Source organism: Macaca thibetana, chromosome 2 (assembly GCF_024542745.1).
Source record: "Macaca thibetana thibetana isolate TM-01 chromosome 2, ASM2454274v1, whole genome shotgun sequence".
NCBI lineage: Eukaryota > Metazoa > Chordata > Mammalia > Primates > Cercopithecidae > Macaca > Macaca thibetana.
This window is the reverse complement of record NC_065579.1, coordinates 153,581,531-153,600,197: the sequence shown is the minus strand read 5'-3', so window position 1 is coordinate 153,600,197 and position 18,667 is coordinate 153,581,531. Positions and strand designations below refer to the sequence as shown.

The following is an 18,667-nucleotide window of genomic DNA, read 5'->3' as shown; positions in this document are numbered from 1 at the left end:
CTATAGAAATAAATGAAAATTAAATGATATAATCCATGTAAAGTGTTTTTCATTGTGTCTAGTACATAGTAAACAAATGGTAGGGATATCAGCCCTGGGTGCAATGATTGTATACATGCAGACTTCTTTGTTTATTTCTAATGTAGCAACAGGACAGCTGTCATTTTCAAGTTCTTTGCAACTGCCAACAAATAAGCTAAGAAAGAAAGACGTGGACTGTACTGCTTTATTGGTAGGGTCAAAAATACTATTTCTGTAAGTAGATTGTATATTTAGATTTTATTTTATTTATAATGGATGCTCAAAATGTTCCCCCTCCCCTGTTCACTACTGGAAATTGAAGAAGGTGCCATCTGAGGAAAAGAAGTGACCCACAGATACCTAAAAGCTATTTATATTTATAGAAATAGCAACAGTACCTGATATCTCAGTGGACTGTTTGAAATGCAAGTGTGTAGCTCATGAGAGAATCAGACTAAAGCAACAGCAAATCATCTTTAGTAGTTTAACACCATAATTAGATAACTCATCTTTTTCAATCATCGAACATAACATTAAGCATAACCCCGTCCTTGTTTCTTTTAAGAATACACTATTGGTGAGAAATATAGAAATACCTATCAGGTGTCTATAAGTTTAACATGGTTTCCGGTACATGTATTTGTATTAGAAGTACAGATGGAATTGGAAGGGGACCTTAAAATGATCTAGTTCACTCTTTTATTTTATAGATGAAGAAACTGAGAGATTAAGTAATGTGTCCAGGTTAGATTGCCAGTGACAGAGCTGAGAACTGAACTACATCTCCTGACTTCTAACAAAATATTTTTACATGTCATTCTATTTCTGTAATTTTATTTCACAAGATTTTCATTTTCTTTAAAAGTGATTTTTATTTTACTCAAAAGCCAAATATTTTTCTATTACTGCTAATTTCCATTTTTATTATATATCAATGAGAAAGATCATTAAGTTCATATAAAGTTGTTTGATAGCTATATAGACACATAAAATAGATTCAGTACAAGATGTATTTATGTTTTTCAAATGTGATACAGTATTAACTTGCAATGTGTTTGGATGTTAAATACTCTGGGGAGAGAAGTTAGTGTAGCTAGGAAGAAAATAAAAGTTTCAGACAAGCAGGAGAGTTTAAGTGGAAGTACTAGGGCAGGAAGAAAGATGGAGTGGAAGCCATGACCATAAAAGATACTGCGAAATGGAATACCAGATTTGAGTTCCTAAGAGTCTAGAAGTGTATGATGATGAGACTGTGTTCATTTGAGGCTGATATTAATTAGTGATGATTTGTTGAGTTGAAAGAGAGGACAGAATGATGAAGTCAAGGTGTATGATAAATCGAGGCAAGGATGTTGAAGACTCTGAGGCTGTTGATAGGGTCCAGAGTAGAGATAAAATATGTAAGCCAGATGGTAAAATCACATAAGAAGATGAAAATGAGTCCTAGGGGTGGAAAAAAAAACAGTGGAATTGATTTGTAGAGCACCATCTGGCTACATGAGAGACTGTTCTTTCAGTCTTGTGTTCTTTATTGAATAATAAAGGTGATAGGATTGGATATCCTTTGGGGGTTATACCCATGGTTAGTTCATGTTATTAGTGTGCTGGTATTCCTATTACTCTGTCACTATATATTTATATGTATATATACTTTTCAATAGCAAGAATTGGGCCTGTTAATATATATAATTTGATGTGTTTCTTTGAAGGTATGTTTTAACATATATATATAAAATATTATGAAAGGAGGTGATAGTATGAGAGATGATGAGTTAGTTTAGAGATGGTAAATGAATTTATTTTGAACTTGATTCTCTCGTATTTTGAAAGGATGCTTTTCTTTTAAGTACTATAAACTTATATTTACATAATATCTTCAATTTACAAAGCATATTAACATGCATTATCTCAAACATGAGTCTAAGACTTTTGGGGTAATATTAACAGTGTGAACTACAGGATAAAAGTTACTCATATATATGAATTTTGATGAAAATAAGTAGTATTTTGAATGCCTGTAAGGCTCTTGAGCTTTAAACAATAGAATCTCTGATCTCAAGTAATTAATATGGTAGGGAAGAAACACAGGGAGTAAAGAATAATCTACTTTTAATCTATAATAGTCACTAGATTTAATAATATATTAGTATGCATAGCGTATTGGCAATTATATAACTGCATGAAATATTGTACAAATGTGGGTGCTCATTCTGTTCTAACATCCTAGCATTATATAATTCAATTTAATATGGTGACAGTAGTCACAAGAATGGTCAGTGGGAAAAGGGTGAGAATGAAAGCTACTGAACTTTTTAAAAACAATTTAAATGTGCCTTCATTACTATGGAAAGTTGAGACAGCAGCTCCGAATACAGAGATAATTATATATTGATTTAAACATTATTCTAGATAAAGAATTTATTTAAATATTTACTAAATACTTTGTTACAATTATTTACCTTTCATAAAATATGACATAATAGTTTTGAAGGAAAAACTGCTTTTATACACAAATCATATCAGTGAACTGGAAAACACTAACTATTAATATTTATTTGTATCACTAGGCTCAGTGAAGGGGGCAAATGGAAGGCATGATCCCTGTTTATAATGGAGTTTAGAACTTATTTGGGGAGACCAAAGTGCCATAATCATTTTTCAATAATTTTGAATAAAAATGAAGAATCTGTTCAAAAAAGGAAAAATTAAATATCTCCACAGTGAGCTGATTATTATTTTCAAGGAGAATTCAGTACACATATGCTCCCATAAGCATTTAAACACAAGCATTTAAAACACCTAAGCTGTGGTGTTGGCTTAGCATTTTAACAAATGTTTTATGTAGCAGTAAGGCTTTGATTTGGAATTTGAGAAGATAAATAGGTGAATATTTTATTTGTGAAAAATGCTAACATTTAGGACCTCATTTGTTTAATCACTGTGTATAAATAATTTTATGACTATTAGCTATTTGAAGATACTTTGAAAAGATATTTTATTAGCAGCTCCAATCAAAGCAAAATATTAAAATTGTTCTTGAGATATATAAACAAATAATTACTTCTTGAATACTAAATTCTGATGGGATTATTGTCACAGCTACAGTATAAATTGATGACATCAGTCTGTATTTCTAATAGAATTATAACAATTGTATTGTAATTTCTGTAGTATTCAATGAACATTGAGATATATGAATATAATCCTGCTATTAATGAACATTATGAAAACAGGTTAATCTAAGTTCCAAGCTAGTGAAAAGTATTTTGTCTTTCTAACCACTTTATATAATAGAAAATATATTATTCAATGTTATTGAACAAAACCTTTGCTTTTAGAGTTTTTACAAATTTAACAGACTTCAAATTTACAACTAGAAATATAAATAAGAATTTCCTCTCTTTTTTTGTAATTGCTTATTGCTAGTATAGGTAATAGGTACTGATTTTTGTTTTTGTTTTAATCTTCTACCTAGATAATTTACCACATTCTTTTATTTCCAAAAAATTTTTAGTAATTTGTTTCTTATTTTCTTGTATATATATGCATTATTTCAATTTATTGTCTTACTGAATTAGCTTGAATTTATAAAACAAAGTCGAATAATAATGGGAATAGCAAATATATATGTTTTATTCCTGATTTTAATGGGAATGACTGTAGTTTTTTGTTGTTTAGTATATTTTTGTTATGTTCATTATGTCATTTTCTTCTAATCCTAATTCACATATTTACCTGGATTGACTGCTAAATTTCATCAAATGCCTTTCCAGAATCTATTGATATAATCATGGTTTTATTCTTTAATTTGTTGATTAATGAATAATGTCAATACAAATCCTTATTCAACTTCTTGTTGAAATCTAACAGATATATATTTTAAATTTTATTTTCCCTTCCATGAAAGAGAAAAAGTACGAATAATTTTCTGGCTTTGTAAATAAAACTAATTCATATTTATATTTTTCTGAAAATGCTATGTCAATTAAAAATTATTATCAGGGGAAAAAATTAAGTAAAACAATTAGAATTAGATTTCTTAGAGACTAAAGATTACATTCACAAGAGGTAGCAGCAATCTGTAAAGTACAGCTGTCTTGTAAGACTCCTTTGTAGAAACAACATTTGCAAAGACATTTATGTGATGAAGAATATCGTTTGCTTTTCTGTATCTGTATCTTGCCAAGGTTTAGTTTGTAAGCAGTTAGAAGTTCTCAAAATTTAAAGGCTAGGGTCTGGAAAACTCAAAATTTAAATTAAGGAAAGGAAAATGGTAAAATAAGTTAGTAAATACTAGTAAATACTAGAAATTACAATACAATTGTTATAATTCTATTAGAAATACAGACTGATGTTATCAATTTATACTGTAGCTGTGACAATAATCCCATCAGAATTTAGTATTCAAGAAGTAATTATTTGTTTATATATCTCAAGAACAATTTTAATATTTTGCTTTGATTGGAGCTGCTTTGGAGTATTTACTCTAGTATTTACTATATATTTAATATCTATACTTACATTTGTGGTATATATATTTAATATCTATACTTACATTTGTGGAATAAAATGTGTTTGGCCATGATTTATCATTGTTTGGATACATCACTGGTTTTCATTTATCAGTGTCTTATTTAGTGTTTTGCACCTATATTTGTAAGTCTTCATTTGCTTTATAATGCTTAAAACAATCTGAAGTTACAGAGACTATAAAATATGATGAGTTTCTTGTGAAATTACTGCTATATTCAAAATAACATTTTCACCCTTTGTGGCCCTTTGCAGCAACCCATCCGTCTTTTCTGCCTTGGACCCATGAAACAACTGTTTTCTCTTTCTTTTTTTTTTTTTTTTTTTTTTTAACTGTGGATCATTAGTATCTTATAGAGTTTATTTTTCTCTCTGTCTCGCTTTCTCTCTTTTCCTCTGTCTCTTCTCTCTCTGAATATGTGTATCTGATGTTTAGCATATTGAAAGATGAGGGCAATTGGGGAAAGAGTTTGGGATTGATTTAGTGATAAGTACATAAAAACTAAGGAAATGAAGAAAATTAAAAAAAAAAAAATTAGCCCCAGGGAACAAAAACATTTGTGTGGCAAAGTAAAAGAGTAGCAGTTGGTAGAGACTGAACAGTTAGGATTTTTTTGGAGGATGGGAATATGGAAAGCATGCTTGTATGTGTAATAGGGGTAGGTGAGAAAGAGAATCCTTTTTTTTTTCCTTTGGAAAAGTTAGCAAGTAGCAATGTAAAAATGTTATTTTGAGACCCGTTAGGTAAAAATACCAAAATAAAGAACAAAAGAGATTGAAAAGTGGTTGCATATGGGAAGTAGGAAATGGGAGAGGGAAGGAGACATATGACTTTTAATTATCCTAATATGTCCTATGGAATTATATGACTAGTTAAACTATGTGCATGATAAAATATGTTAAAAATAAAACTAGCATGAGAAAAGAAAAAAGTTAGATATAAAATTTCAAAAAATAAGTTAATGAACATATGTCCCATTTCTATTATATATATTTCCAAATATAAAATGGGAGTGGATTAGTACTTTATTCTTTAAAAATTTTAATTTACCTTTTGGATCTTTGAATGTGATAGTTTTCTTATTATTTCTTTCTTTTTTTTTTTTTAGTTTTCTTATTATTTCAAGAGATTTGTAAGTCTTACTGAGAAACTAGTACTAATACTTCCATTGCCAATGACCAGTGGCAGTTTACATGAGCAGGTAGTTTGCCACACTTGTGCATACAGAACAATCTTACTTTTTAAATTTCAATCACAATGTGATGGAGTTTCATATGAACTTGTTATTTCTATCACCATTATGCCACCCTATGGTGTCATATGCATTATAGACCTTTTACTTAGTCTTTTCTTTCATCCAAGAGAGCAGGAAATTATTCAGCAATACTTTCAGTGACCCAAGATGACATCAGATTTAGGTAAGAGCTGTGAACATACACACATAATCCTAAAAAACTCAAGGTTTAAACGATTTGGCTGTTATTGAAAACAAGTATCATTGAAATTGAGAGACCTTTCTCAACAATGAGAGTTGCTCCATAGTTCCAGTAATAATTGGCTTTTGCTTACCAAAGTGGCAAAATATGTTGTGTCCATCACGTTCCTTACTACAGATATTTTATCTCAAATTATATTGATTCATGACTCACTGCATAAATTTTGAGACAGTTTATATGCAATTTCTGAATTCAAGATCTGGAATGATATGCCCCAATCCACACTTTACCCAGAGCGTAACATTTGTAGACCAAACACCAGACAAGTAACCTAATATCAGAGAAGGCATAGCATATATTAGGTAATCATAAATATTTACTGGCAAATCTTCTACCTAGAATAATTTTTAAATAAAATAAATGTATTGCATAATTGGAATATTCTATTCCCTGTTACATATAGGTATTATTATTATTTTCTATACATGGTAGTTTGCAATGGTTACATTAATGTTATTAGGTGAAAGCTGGTACAATGCTTCTAGAAGTTCTGTGTTCAAATGTAGAAATGATAGCTTTGGCATATCAGTATTATTTGGATATGATATATATATGCAATGTCAATCAAAAAAATCAGATGAAAAATATGTCCAAATATGTTGAATTTATTTGGGAATTAGAAATGAAGTTTTTTTAACCTGAGATGCATAGCCATGCCAACCCATGTATGCATCTGAAGAGGCGAGAGTAAAGGGAAGCTGGTATTGGCAAAAGGAGAAGTTCACATAAGCTGCTTGGAAATAGAGGTCATTGGTTTTGAAGACTCAAAACCAGAGTTGGCATCAGTTCCTTGGTGGAAACGCTATTACTGGGCAAGTGTTCTTTCAAGAGGATCTTATATGAATTATAGCAGTACTGAAAAAAGAATTTCTTTTGGAGTTGTTTTAGAAAGTCCTTGAGACAGTCTTTATCTCAGACATGCAAGTGTGAACTGTTCATGCTTTTTACTTTTCCAGCTTTGGTTTGTTTGGATCTACTAAAAGTGATTTCATTCTGGTATCTGCAACTTTCACAGCATCAACCATTAATATGGTAGCATGCTAGAAGCCTTTAGAATCAAAAGCCATATTTATTTTTTTCATTTTTTAGGCTGATGATCAATACTGGGAAGCATTCCTCATAAGTTAACTTGGTGATCTAATATTTACTTCTTTTTAAGAATGAATGGTTGGGGTATGTATTAGGATGCAAGTTAGGCTACTGTAACAGGCCATAGTAACTGTGGCTTAAACAATACAGAAATTTATCTTTCTTGTATGAATCTGTCCAATCAAAAGCAACCTTGAACTGATTCAATGATTGTGTGGTGTCAATAATCCAATAAGATCTTTCTATCTTGTTCTGCCATCATCAATATATGGCTTCCATCTCATATTCTAAGGTGGCTGTTCTAACTCCTGCTATTGTATCTATTTTCTAATCAGTTAGAAGGTGAGAAAAATAGAATATTTGCCTTTATCATTAAGAATATATTATATATCATTTCTTCTGTTTTTCTTTGTTCACAATCTGGTCTAGCCTGCAATAGAGGCTGGTAAATATAGTATTCAACTGGATTGTTACCTGCTAAACTAAAACTTCTATTAGTATAGACGAAGGGAAAAATGCAGACATTGGGAAACAGTAGGCAGTCCCTGTCACAGGTGGTTTTGAGGCCATTTTGCAGTATTATGATAGTATTAAGCCTGGACAATCAGGCCTAATATACATTCTGCTTTGCCAAAGTACTGCTGTTAGTTCTATCTTGGTCCCTTTGTGTTCCCGATTATACTAAGAAAACTAAAACTAAAACTACACTAAAATACTCAGATTTTTTTGGTAGCTGGGTTCTGGTTAGATTCTGCCAATAGGAGGCACTTACACCAGATTAAAAAGTAGAGGGGAAGCAAAAGTCATTTTGTTTCTGGTAGTGCCTCTTGCAATATCAGCACTGAGTACAGTTTACGTATTTCATCCTCAGAAGTGGTAGCAACTTCCTTACCTTAGGGTAATATGACCAACCCTTCCACATATTTGTAACCAATTCTTTCTATTACGTATTTATTTGCTTCAAATATCTAGATAGATTTTTGTAGCTATTGATACGTTGGCCACTTCACTTCATTCCTGTAGTATTTTGAAGGGAGAGTGGAACAAAAGAAAACAAGCAAAGCAAAGTAGCATCAAGAAGAGCTAGATATTTAGGAAACTCGTTTTTTACTAGCTTTGCTACTATTATCTTACTTCACTGAGCATTAATTATAATATTTCAAGAACACTTTTTGACTTTGTCTAAAACTGAGAATTTTTTAAGTTGTTTTTTAGTTGTCTTCAAACTGTGTTCTATGTTTTTGCGCCTTTTTATTCTACTGCATCTATATCATTCCCGTTGATGTCCTTGATTCTTTTGAAATCAACTAGGTACCCCAACTGACCTCAACTTTTTATTGCATACTTTGTCATAATATTATTTGCTGTTCTTGAGGAGAAAAATATTCTTTTATTTCAAATTGAAATATAACCCACCCACCATACAATTCACCTAAAGTGTACATTTCAGTGGTGTTTGTTATATTCACAGAGTTGTGCAACAACCTCCACGATCAATTTTAGAACATTTCCATCAGTTCAGAAGGGAACGTTGTGTGCATTAACGGTCAATTCCTATTACCCTGAACCCCCATCCCTAGGCAACCACTAATATAAATTCTCTTTCTATAGATTTTCCTATTCTATACACTTCATGTAAATGGAATCATGTAGTATGTGACTAGCTTCTTCAGTTAGCATAACATTTTCAAGGTTCGTCTATGTTGTAGCACATATCAGTACTTCATTTTTTAAAATTGATGAATAATATTCTATTGTGTGGATATACCACATTTTTTTTATTTATTCATCAGTTGATGGACATTTGAGTTGTTTCTTTTTGGCTGCTATGAATAATGGTGCTATGAACATTACAAGAGCTTTGTTTATATTTATGTTTTCATTTCTCTTGGGTTTATGCCCAGGAGTAGAATTGCTGAATCATATGGTAACTCTGTATTTCATGTATTGAGGAACTACCAATCTATTTTCCAAAGAGCCTGCATGGTTTTATATTTCTAACAGCAATGTATTAGGGCTCCAACTTCTTTACATCTTTACCAACATGTGTTATTATATCTGTTTTGTATTATACTTATCCTAGTGGGTGCACAGTTGTATCTTGTTGATATGATTTACAGTTCCCTAATGGCTAATGATGTTGAGGATCTTTCTGTGTTTATTGGCCATTTATATATATTATTTATTTATTATATAATAAATGTCTGTTAAGATCCTTTGCCCATTTTAAATTTAGGTTATTTGTCTTTTTATTGAACTTTAAGGGTTCTTTATATATTCTGGATATAAGTTCTTTTTCAGATATTTGATTTGCAAATTATTTTCCCATTCTGTGGATTATCCTTTCACATTTTTATTTCAATAGTTTTTGGGGAACAGGTGGTTACATAGCTAAGTACTTTAGTGCTAATTTCAGAGATTTTTGGCACCCATCACCTGAGCAGTGTACACTGTACCCAATGTGTAGTCTTTAGCTCTCATCCCACTCCCACCCTTCCTCCTGAACCCCCGAAATCCATTATATCACTATTATGCGTTTGTGTCCTCATAGGTTAGCTCTTACTTATATGTGAGAACATATGATATTTGGTTTTTCATTCCTGAGTTACTTCACTTAGAATAATGGTCTCCAACTCCACCCAGGCTTCTGTGAATGCTATTATTTCATTCCTTTTTATGACTGAGTAGTATTTTATGGTATATATATACCACATTCTTTTTATTCACTCATTGGTTAATGGGCATTTAGGCTGGTTCCATATTTTTCTGTGATTGGAAATTGTGCAGCTATAAGCATGCATGTGCATGTGTCTTTTTCATATAATGATTTTTTTCTTCTGAGTAGATATCCAATGGTGGGATTGCTGGATCAAATGGTAGTTCTACTTTTATCTCTTTAAGGAATATCTATACTGTTTTCCATAGGAGTTGTACTAGTTTATATTCCCACCAGCAGTGTAAAAGTGTTCACTTTTCGCCACATCCATGCCAACATCTATTATTTTTTGATTTTTAAATTATGGCCAGTCTTATAGGAGTAAGGTGGTATCTCATTGTGGTTTTAATTTGCATTTTCTTGATAATTAGGATGTTGAGCATTTTTCATGTTTGTTGGCCATTTGTATATCTTCTCTTGAGAATTGTCCATTCATGTCCTTTGCCCACTTTTTCATGGGATTATTATTTTTTAATTGTTATTTTTTGCTGATTTGTTTGAGTTTCTTGTAGATTCTGGATATTAGTTCTTTGTCAGATACATAGTTTGTGAATATTTTCTCCCATTCTGTGGGTTGTCTGTTTACTCTGCTGATTATTTCTTTTGCTGTGCAGAAGCTTTTTAATTTAATAAAGTCCCATTTATTTATTTTTGTTTTTGTTGCATTTGCTTTTGGGTTCTTGGTCATGAACTCTTTGCCTAAGCCAATGTCTGGAAGAGTTTTTCCAATGTTATCTTCTAGGATTTTTATGGTTTCAGGTTTTAGATTTAAGACTTTGATCCATCTTGAGGTGATTTTTGTATAAAGTTAGAGAAGAGGATCCAGTTTCATTCTTCTACACATGGCTTGCCAATTACCCAGCACCATTTGTTAAATAGGGTGTCCTTTCCCTACCTTATATTTTTGGTTGCTTTGTTGAAGGTCAAATACCTTGTCAAAGTATTCAGCTTTATTTCTGGGTTCTCTATTCTGTTCCATTTGTCTACATGCCTATTTTTATACCAGTACCATACTGTTTTGGTAACTATAGCCTTGTAGTATAGTTTGAAGTCAGATAATGTGATGCCTCCAGATTTGTTTTCTTTAACTTTCTTTGATGGTGTCCTTTATAGCACATAAGTTTTTGCTTTGGACAGAGTTCAATATGTCTGTTTTTTGTTTCGTTGCTTATGTTTTTGGTGTTATATTTAAGAAACCATTGTCTACCTTTCCACAGTGTAGATGTACATCAAAACATCATGTTCTAACCATAAACATTTATAATTTTTATTTGTCAATTAAAAAATAATTTAAAAAACATTACCTAATCTCAAGTCACTAAGATTTAAACATATTTCTTTATTCTTAGAGTTTTATAGCTTTGGCGTTTATATTTAAATGTATGATCCATTTTGAGTTAATTTTTGTGTATGTTATAAGTAAGGGATTTAACTTGATTCTTTTGCATGTGGATATAGAGTTGCTGAACACCATTTGCTGAAAGGATTAGTCTTTCCTCAATGAATTGTCTTGGCACTCTTCAAAAATGAAGGGACTGAAAATGTGAGGATTTATTTCTGGAATCTCATTTCTGTTCCATTAATCTATATGTCTATCCTTATGCCAATATCTTATTTTCTTGATTACTTTAGGTTTGTATAAGTTTTGAAATAGAAAAATGTGAGTTATCTAACTTTGTTCTCTTTCAAGATTGTGTTGTTGTTATGAGTCTCTTGGATATCTATATACATTTTAGGATTAGTTTGTCAATTTTTGCAAAAAAGCCAGCTGGGATTTTGACAGAGGTTGCATTGATTTTAATATCAATTTGAAGAGTATTGTCATGTTAACGTTTAATCTATAAATATCTGGGATGACTTTTATTTAGGTCTTCTTTATTTTTTAAAATAATATTTTGTAGTTTTCAGAGTATAAGTTTTGCACTTCTTTTGTTCATTTTATTCCTATATATTTTATTCCTTTGAATTCTATTTATTATAAATGGGGTTCTTTATTTTATTTTTAGATAGTTTATTATTAGTATACAGAAATACAATTGACTTTTTATTTTTTAAAAATTTTGCTTTTAAGTCCTCATGAAAACATTTATTATAGCCTAATGGTAAAGCACTGGATTTATAATCCTGATTTTGCCACATGATGAATCAAGACATTTATCTTCGTAAAAGCACTTTGAAGCAGTGACTTAAACTCACCGTTTCTTTAGTTCTGACAATTAATGTCATTTTTCTTCTTTTGGCATTGATGGATGCTTGATCATGCAACTATATAAAGTACCCTGTGCCCTTATCAATAAACAATATCCTTGGTCAATGAATAAAGGTGTGAACAATTTTTAAAATTCTTTCCATATAGTTTCTTTTTCACTCTGTCACCCAGGCTGGAGTACAGTGGTGTGATCATGGCTTACTGCAGCCTCAACCTCCCGGGCTCAAGTGATCCTCCGACCTCAGCCTCCAGAGTATCTGGGACCATAGGCATGCACCACCATGCCCATCTATTTTTTTTTTAATAGAGACAAGGTCTCACTATATTGCCCAGGGTGGTATCGAACTCCTGGGCTCAAGTGATCCACCTACCTTGACCTCGCGAAGTGCTAGGATTGCAGTTGTAAGCCACTGCACCCAGCCCATTTTCCGTATAGTTTCTAAGCAATTGTCAGGCATTTTTGTAACAAAAAATGGATCTAATGGACATGCTTGAAATAGATTCACTTAAAGAGTCATTGAACAAACATGATGTGAAATATAAACGTGTAGTGGGGAAAGCTCATTATAAATAAGCAGCAGTGGAAAATTATACAGTAATTTGTTGCCAGTAGCTCCAATAGCCTTGAAAGATCTCACAATTGACTTTTTTTTTTTTTTTTTTGAGATGGGGTCTTGTTCTGTTGTTCAGGCTGGGGTGTAGTGGCATGATCATGGCTCACTGCAGCTTCAGCCTCCTGGGCTCAAGTGATCCTTCTGCCTTAGCCTCCTGAGTAGCTGGGACTGCAGGTGTGCACCATCATGCCTGGTGAATTTCTCTCTCGCTCGCTCTTTTTTATTTTTATTTTTGAAGATATGGGGTCTTGTAATATTGCCCAGATTGGTTTTGAACTCCTGGACTCAAGCAATACTCCTGCTTTGACCTCCTAAAGTGCTGACATTACAGACATAGGCCACTGTGCCTAGCCCACAATTGACTTTTTTACATTAGTTTTATAACCTTAACTTGCAGAGCTCCTTTATTAGTTCTAATAATTTTTTAGTGTATTTCTTAGGATTGCATTTATACAAAACTGTGTTCCCTGCAGGTGGATTTAGTTCTTGTTTTCCTATCTGGATGTGTCTTATTTCTTTTTCTTTTCTAATTGCTCTGAATAGGATAGAACCTTCAGTACAATATTGAATGGAAGTGGATAGAGTGGAAACACTTGTTTAATTCCTAACCTTAGAAGGAAAACATTGATTCTTTCACTAATTTTTATGATGTAGGTTTTTTATACATGCCATTTATTAGATGTATAAGGCAGGAACAGAAAGAAAAGTTGAAAGAATTATATTGTGAACACTCACTCATATGTATATTCTTACCACTAATATTTTACAGTTATTTTGCTATATTCACTTATCATGTATCTATCCATCCATCTGTCCACCCTTTTATCTATATTATTTTGTGGATGCATTTTCAAGTTGCAGATGTCAGTATACTTTACCCTTTAACACCTCAGTATACATAGCATTAAATAGATTTTAATATTTGTTTCTAATAATTCCTTAACATTTTTGAGGTATAATTTACATGCAGAGAAATCACAAATTTTATTGTACCATTTTATGAGTTTTAACTAATGTATATGCTTGTGTAATCCAAACTGCTATGAAAATACAGAATATTACATCTTTACTCAAAAAAATTTCTTCATATTCCTTTCCAATCAATAACTCTTCAAGACAACTACTGTTCTGATTTTATAAACTTTTTGTGTGTGGCTTCTTAGCATTGTGTTTTTGAGAATCATTTGTGTTGCTGCATCTATCAGTAGTTTGTATCTTTTAATTGTTGAGTAGTATTCCATTGTATGATTATATCATATCACAGTTTGTTTTTTGATTCTCTTGTTGGACACCTGGGCTGTTTCCAGATTTTTGCTGTTTTGAATACAGCTGGTAGTGTCTTACTTATACAAATCATTTTATGAACATATACTATTAATTTTCCTGAGTATACACATAGGAGTGGAATTGCTAGATTGTAAGACAGATGTATGCTTAGTTTTATAAGAAACTGCAAGACATTTTTAAAAAGTGTTTGTATCATTTTACACTCCCATCAACAATGTATGAGTTTAGGTTACTCCATATCTGTGTTAATGTATGGTGGTAGCTTTCTTTTCCTTTTAACTAATTTTAGACATTCTGGTGGCTGTATAACGGTATCTTGTGATTGCAATTTTTATTTACCTGGAGACTTATTTGTATTATGTACTCTCTTTCAGACAGTTCGGCATGGTTTTCCTCATCAGCCTACAGCATTAGCCTTTGATCCAGTTCAGAAAATCTTGGCTATTGGGACGAGAACAGGTGCTATACGAATGTATCCTTAATTTTTGGTTCATTATTTGCCACATTAATGCCAATTACATTTCTTGAAATATTCAGGTAAGAGAAATATTTATGACCAAATGAACTTTATTATTTTCTAAGAAATGAGTAACTATTGTGAAAAATCTATATTTTCAAATTTATTGGCATATTTTTAATGTCTTTGAAATCAGTATTGATGTCTCTTCTTTAACTCCTGTTCTTTGTAATTTGTATCTTCTCTTTTTTCCTTATCCATCTGCCTAGAAGTTTATCAATTTTATTGATTCTCATGATTCTCACAAAGAATCAACTTTTGGTTGCGTTGCTCTTCTTTATTGTGTTTCTATATTCAATTTCATTGAATTCTGCTTTGATCATTTAAATTTCTTTGCTTTTGGTTACCTTGGGTTTAATTTGATCTTCTTTCTCTAGTTTTTAAAGTGGAAACAGGTAATTAATTTGAGAACTGTCTTCTCTTCTAATACGTGCCTACAGTACTATAAATCTCCTCCCAAATTCTACTTTAGTATCATCCTGTTTTTTAAAATTAAACTTTTTATTTTGGGATAATTGTAGAAGCACATGTAGTTATAAGAAATAATACAGAGATATTCATATCTTTCACCTACTTTGCTCCAATTGTAATATCTTAGAAACCTATAGTGTAATATCACAATCAGGATATTGACATTATACAATCAAGATACGAAACATTTCTGTCACCACAAGGATTCTTCACATTGCTCTTTTATAGTCACACCTTGTCCCTCCAACCCCATCCTTGACCCCTAACAACCACTACTTTGTTTTTCATTTCAATAATTTTGCACTTCAAAAATGTTATATAAATAGAATCATACAGTTAATAATTTTTGGTGATTGGCCATTTTCACTCAGTATAACTCTCTGAACATTCATTCATATTGTTGCATATATCAATAGTTTATTCCTTTATACTGAATTGGATAATATTCCATGGTTTAGATGTATCACAGTGTGGCCATTCACCTGTTCCAGGAAATTTGACTTGTTTCCAGTCTTTGGCTATTCTTACTAAACAGCTATGATCATTCGTGTACATATTTTTGTGTGACCCTAAGTTTTTATTTCTCTGGTGTAAATGCACAGGAGTACAACTGAAGGGTCATGTGATAATTGGATATTTTAGTTTTAATTTTTTTAGTGTACCATTCAGTGTTATTAAATAAATTTATAATATTATGCAACCATCATCACTGTCCTTTTCTGTAACTCTTTCACTTTGTAAAACTGAAATTCTATACCCATTAAATTATAACTCTCCATATTCCTCTTCCTCTAGCCCCTGGAAACCACCATTCTGCTTTCTGTTTCTATAATTTTTACTACTCTAGGTAACTTATATAAGTGAAAGCATACAGTATTATTCTTTTTTGGGACTGACTTATTTCATTCAGCATAATGTCCTCAACATTTATCCATGTTGTAGCCTATGTGAGAATTTCCTTTTTAAGACTGAATAATACTTCATTGTATGTATATTTCATATTTTGATATCTGTTCATTAATTTATGGACATTTGGGTTTTTTTCCATGTTTTAGCTATTATGAATAATATTGCTATGAACATAGGTATACAAATATCTCTTTGAGACCTTGCTTTTAGTTCTTTTGGGTATATATCCAGAAGGAGAATTGCTGGATCATATGATAATTGTATTTTTAATTTTTTGAGGAACTGCCATTCTGTTTGCCATAGCAGCTATACTAGTTTACATTTTCACCAATAGTAATTGCCCTTTGATCCAAATATTTTAAATTTTAATGAAGTTCAAGTTGGCTATTTTTTTCTTTTGTTGCCTGTGCTTTGGGGTCATATGTAAGAAATCTTTACCAAATCCAATGGAATGAGGTTTTTACCCCGTTTTCTTCTAAGAGTTTTATAGTTTTAGGTTTTACATTTAAGCCTTTTATCAATTTTTGAGTGAATTTTTGTGTATAGTAAAAGAGTCTAATCTCACTATTTGGCATTTGGATATCCCATTTTCCCAGCACCATTTGTTGACAAGGCTGTCTTCTCCATTGAATGGTCCTGGAACTCTTGTCAAAAATTATTTGATCATACATGTTAGGGTTTGTTTGTGGGCTCTCTATTCTATTCCACTGATCTATAGGTATGTTTCTATGTTACTACTACACTGTTTTTACTTACTGTAGCTTTGTAGATTGGAAACCAGATAGTGTGAAACTTGAAATTAGATGATTTTTCAGCACTTATTGAAATGATCAGATAGTTTTTGTTCTTGATTATGTTACTGTGATATATCATGTTTATTGATTTGCATATGTTGAACTATTCATGAATTTCTGAGATGATTCCCACTTGATAATGATAAATGATTTTTAAAAAATATGTTGTCTTGTTGAAATTGATTTGTGAGTATTTTGTTGAGGATTTTTGCAGGTAGGTTGATCAGGGATATTGGCTTGTAGTGTTCTTTTTTGTTCGTTATTAGGATAATGCTGGTCTCATAGAATGAGTTGGAAAGTATTCCCCGCTTTTCAATTTTTTAATTAGGAGTTTGAGTAGAAGAGGTATTAGTTCTTTAAATGTTTGTTATAATTCAGCCATGATACTATCAGGTCTTGGGTTTTTCTTTTTTGAAAGATTTTTTTTTTTTTTTAATTACTGCTTAAATCATGTTACTCATTATTGGTCTGTTCAGGGTTTCTAATTCTTCATATTTCAATCTTGGTAGGTTGTATATGTCTAGAAATTTATCAATTTCTTTGAAGATTTAAAATTTGTTGGTGCATAGTTGTTCATAATAGTTTCTAATGAGCCTTTGTATTTCTGTGGTATGAGATATAATATCTCCTTTTTAGTTTTTCATTTTATGAAATTTTGTTGTTGTTGTTGTTGCCATGATAAATCTCTTTGTTCACCGAGGTCAATTGGAGGCTCTGCCTTAGTCTTCCTTTTTTTTTCTTTTTTTTTTTAAATTATACTTTAAGTTCTAGGGTACATGCACACAATGTGCAGGTTTGATACATAGGTATACATGTGCCATGTTGGTAGCTGCACCCACCAACTCATCATTTACATTAGGTATTTCTCCTAATGCTATCCCTCCCCTAGTCCCCCACCCGCCGACAGGCCATGGTGTGCCCCACCCTGTGTCCTAGTGATCTCATTGTGCAATTCCCACATATGAGTGAGAACATGCAGTGTTTGGTTTTCTGTCCTTGTGATAGTTTGCTGAGAATGATGGTTTCCAGCTTCATCCATGTCCCTGCAAAGACATGAACCCATCCTTTTTTATGGCTGCATAGTATTCCATGGTGTATATGTGCCACATTTTCTTAATCCAGTCTATCATTGATAGACATTTGGGTTGGTTCCAAGTCTTTGCTATTGTGAATAGTGCCACAATAAACATATGTGGTCATGTGTCTTTATAGTAGCATGATTTATAATCCCTTGGGTCTATACCCAGTAATGAGATTGCTGGGTCAAATGGTAATTCTAGTTCTAGATCCTTGAGGAATCGCCACACTGTCTTCCACAATGGTTGAACTAGTTTACACTCCCACCAGCAGTGTAAAAGTGTTCCTATTTCTCCACATCCTCTCCAGCATCTGTTGTTTACTGACTTTTTAATGATTGCCATTCTAACTGGTATGAGATGGAATCTCATTGTGGTTTTGATTTGCATTTCTCTAATGACCAGTGATGATGAACATTTTTTCATGTGTCTGTTGGCTACGTAGATGTCTTCTTTTGAGAAGTGTCTCTTCATATCCTTTGCCCACTTTTTGATGAGGTTGTTTGTTTTTTTCTTGTAAATTTGTTTGAGTTCTTTGTAGATTCTGGATATTAGCCCTTTGTGAGATAGGTAGATTGCAAAAATTTTCTCCCATTCTGTAGGTTGCCTGTTCACTCTGATGGTAGTTTCTTTTGCTGTGCAGAAGCTCTTTAGTTTAATTAGATTCCATTTGTCAATTTTGGCTTTTGTTGCCATTGCTTTTGGTGTTTCAGTCATGAAGTCCTTGCCCACGCCTATGTCCTGAATGGTATTGCCTAGGTTTTCTTCTTGAGTTTTTATGGTTTCATGTTTAACATTTTAAATCTTTAATCCATCTTGAATTAATTTTTGTGTAAGGTGTAAGGAAGGGATCCAGTTTCAGCTTTCTACATTTGGCTAGCCAGTCTTCCCAGCACTAGTTGTTACACAGGGAATCCTTTCCCCATTTCTTGTTTTC

General features: G+C 32.0%; 1 protein-coding gene across 2 annotated transcripts in view; it reads left to right on the top strand.

The window, feature by feature from the left end:
• STXBP5L (syntaxin binding protein 5L) overlaps positions 1-18,667 on the top strand; it is a 512,379-nt gene that overhangs the window by 30,399 nt on the left and 463,313 nt on the right. For both annotated transcript variants that reach the window (XM_050781882.1, XM_050781881.1), the window contains exon 3: positions 14,338-14,435. In XM_050781882.1, the coding sequence (XP_050637839.1) occupies positions 14,338-14,435 (98 nt within the window). The remainder of the gene's footprint in view (positions 1-14,337; positions 14,436-18,667) is intronic.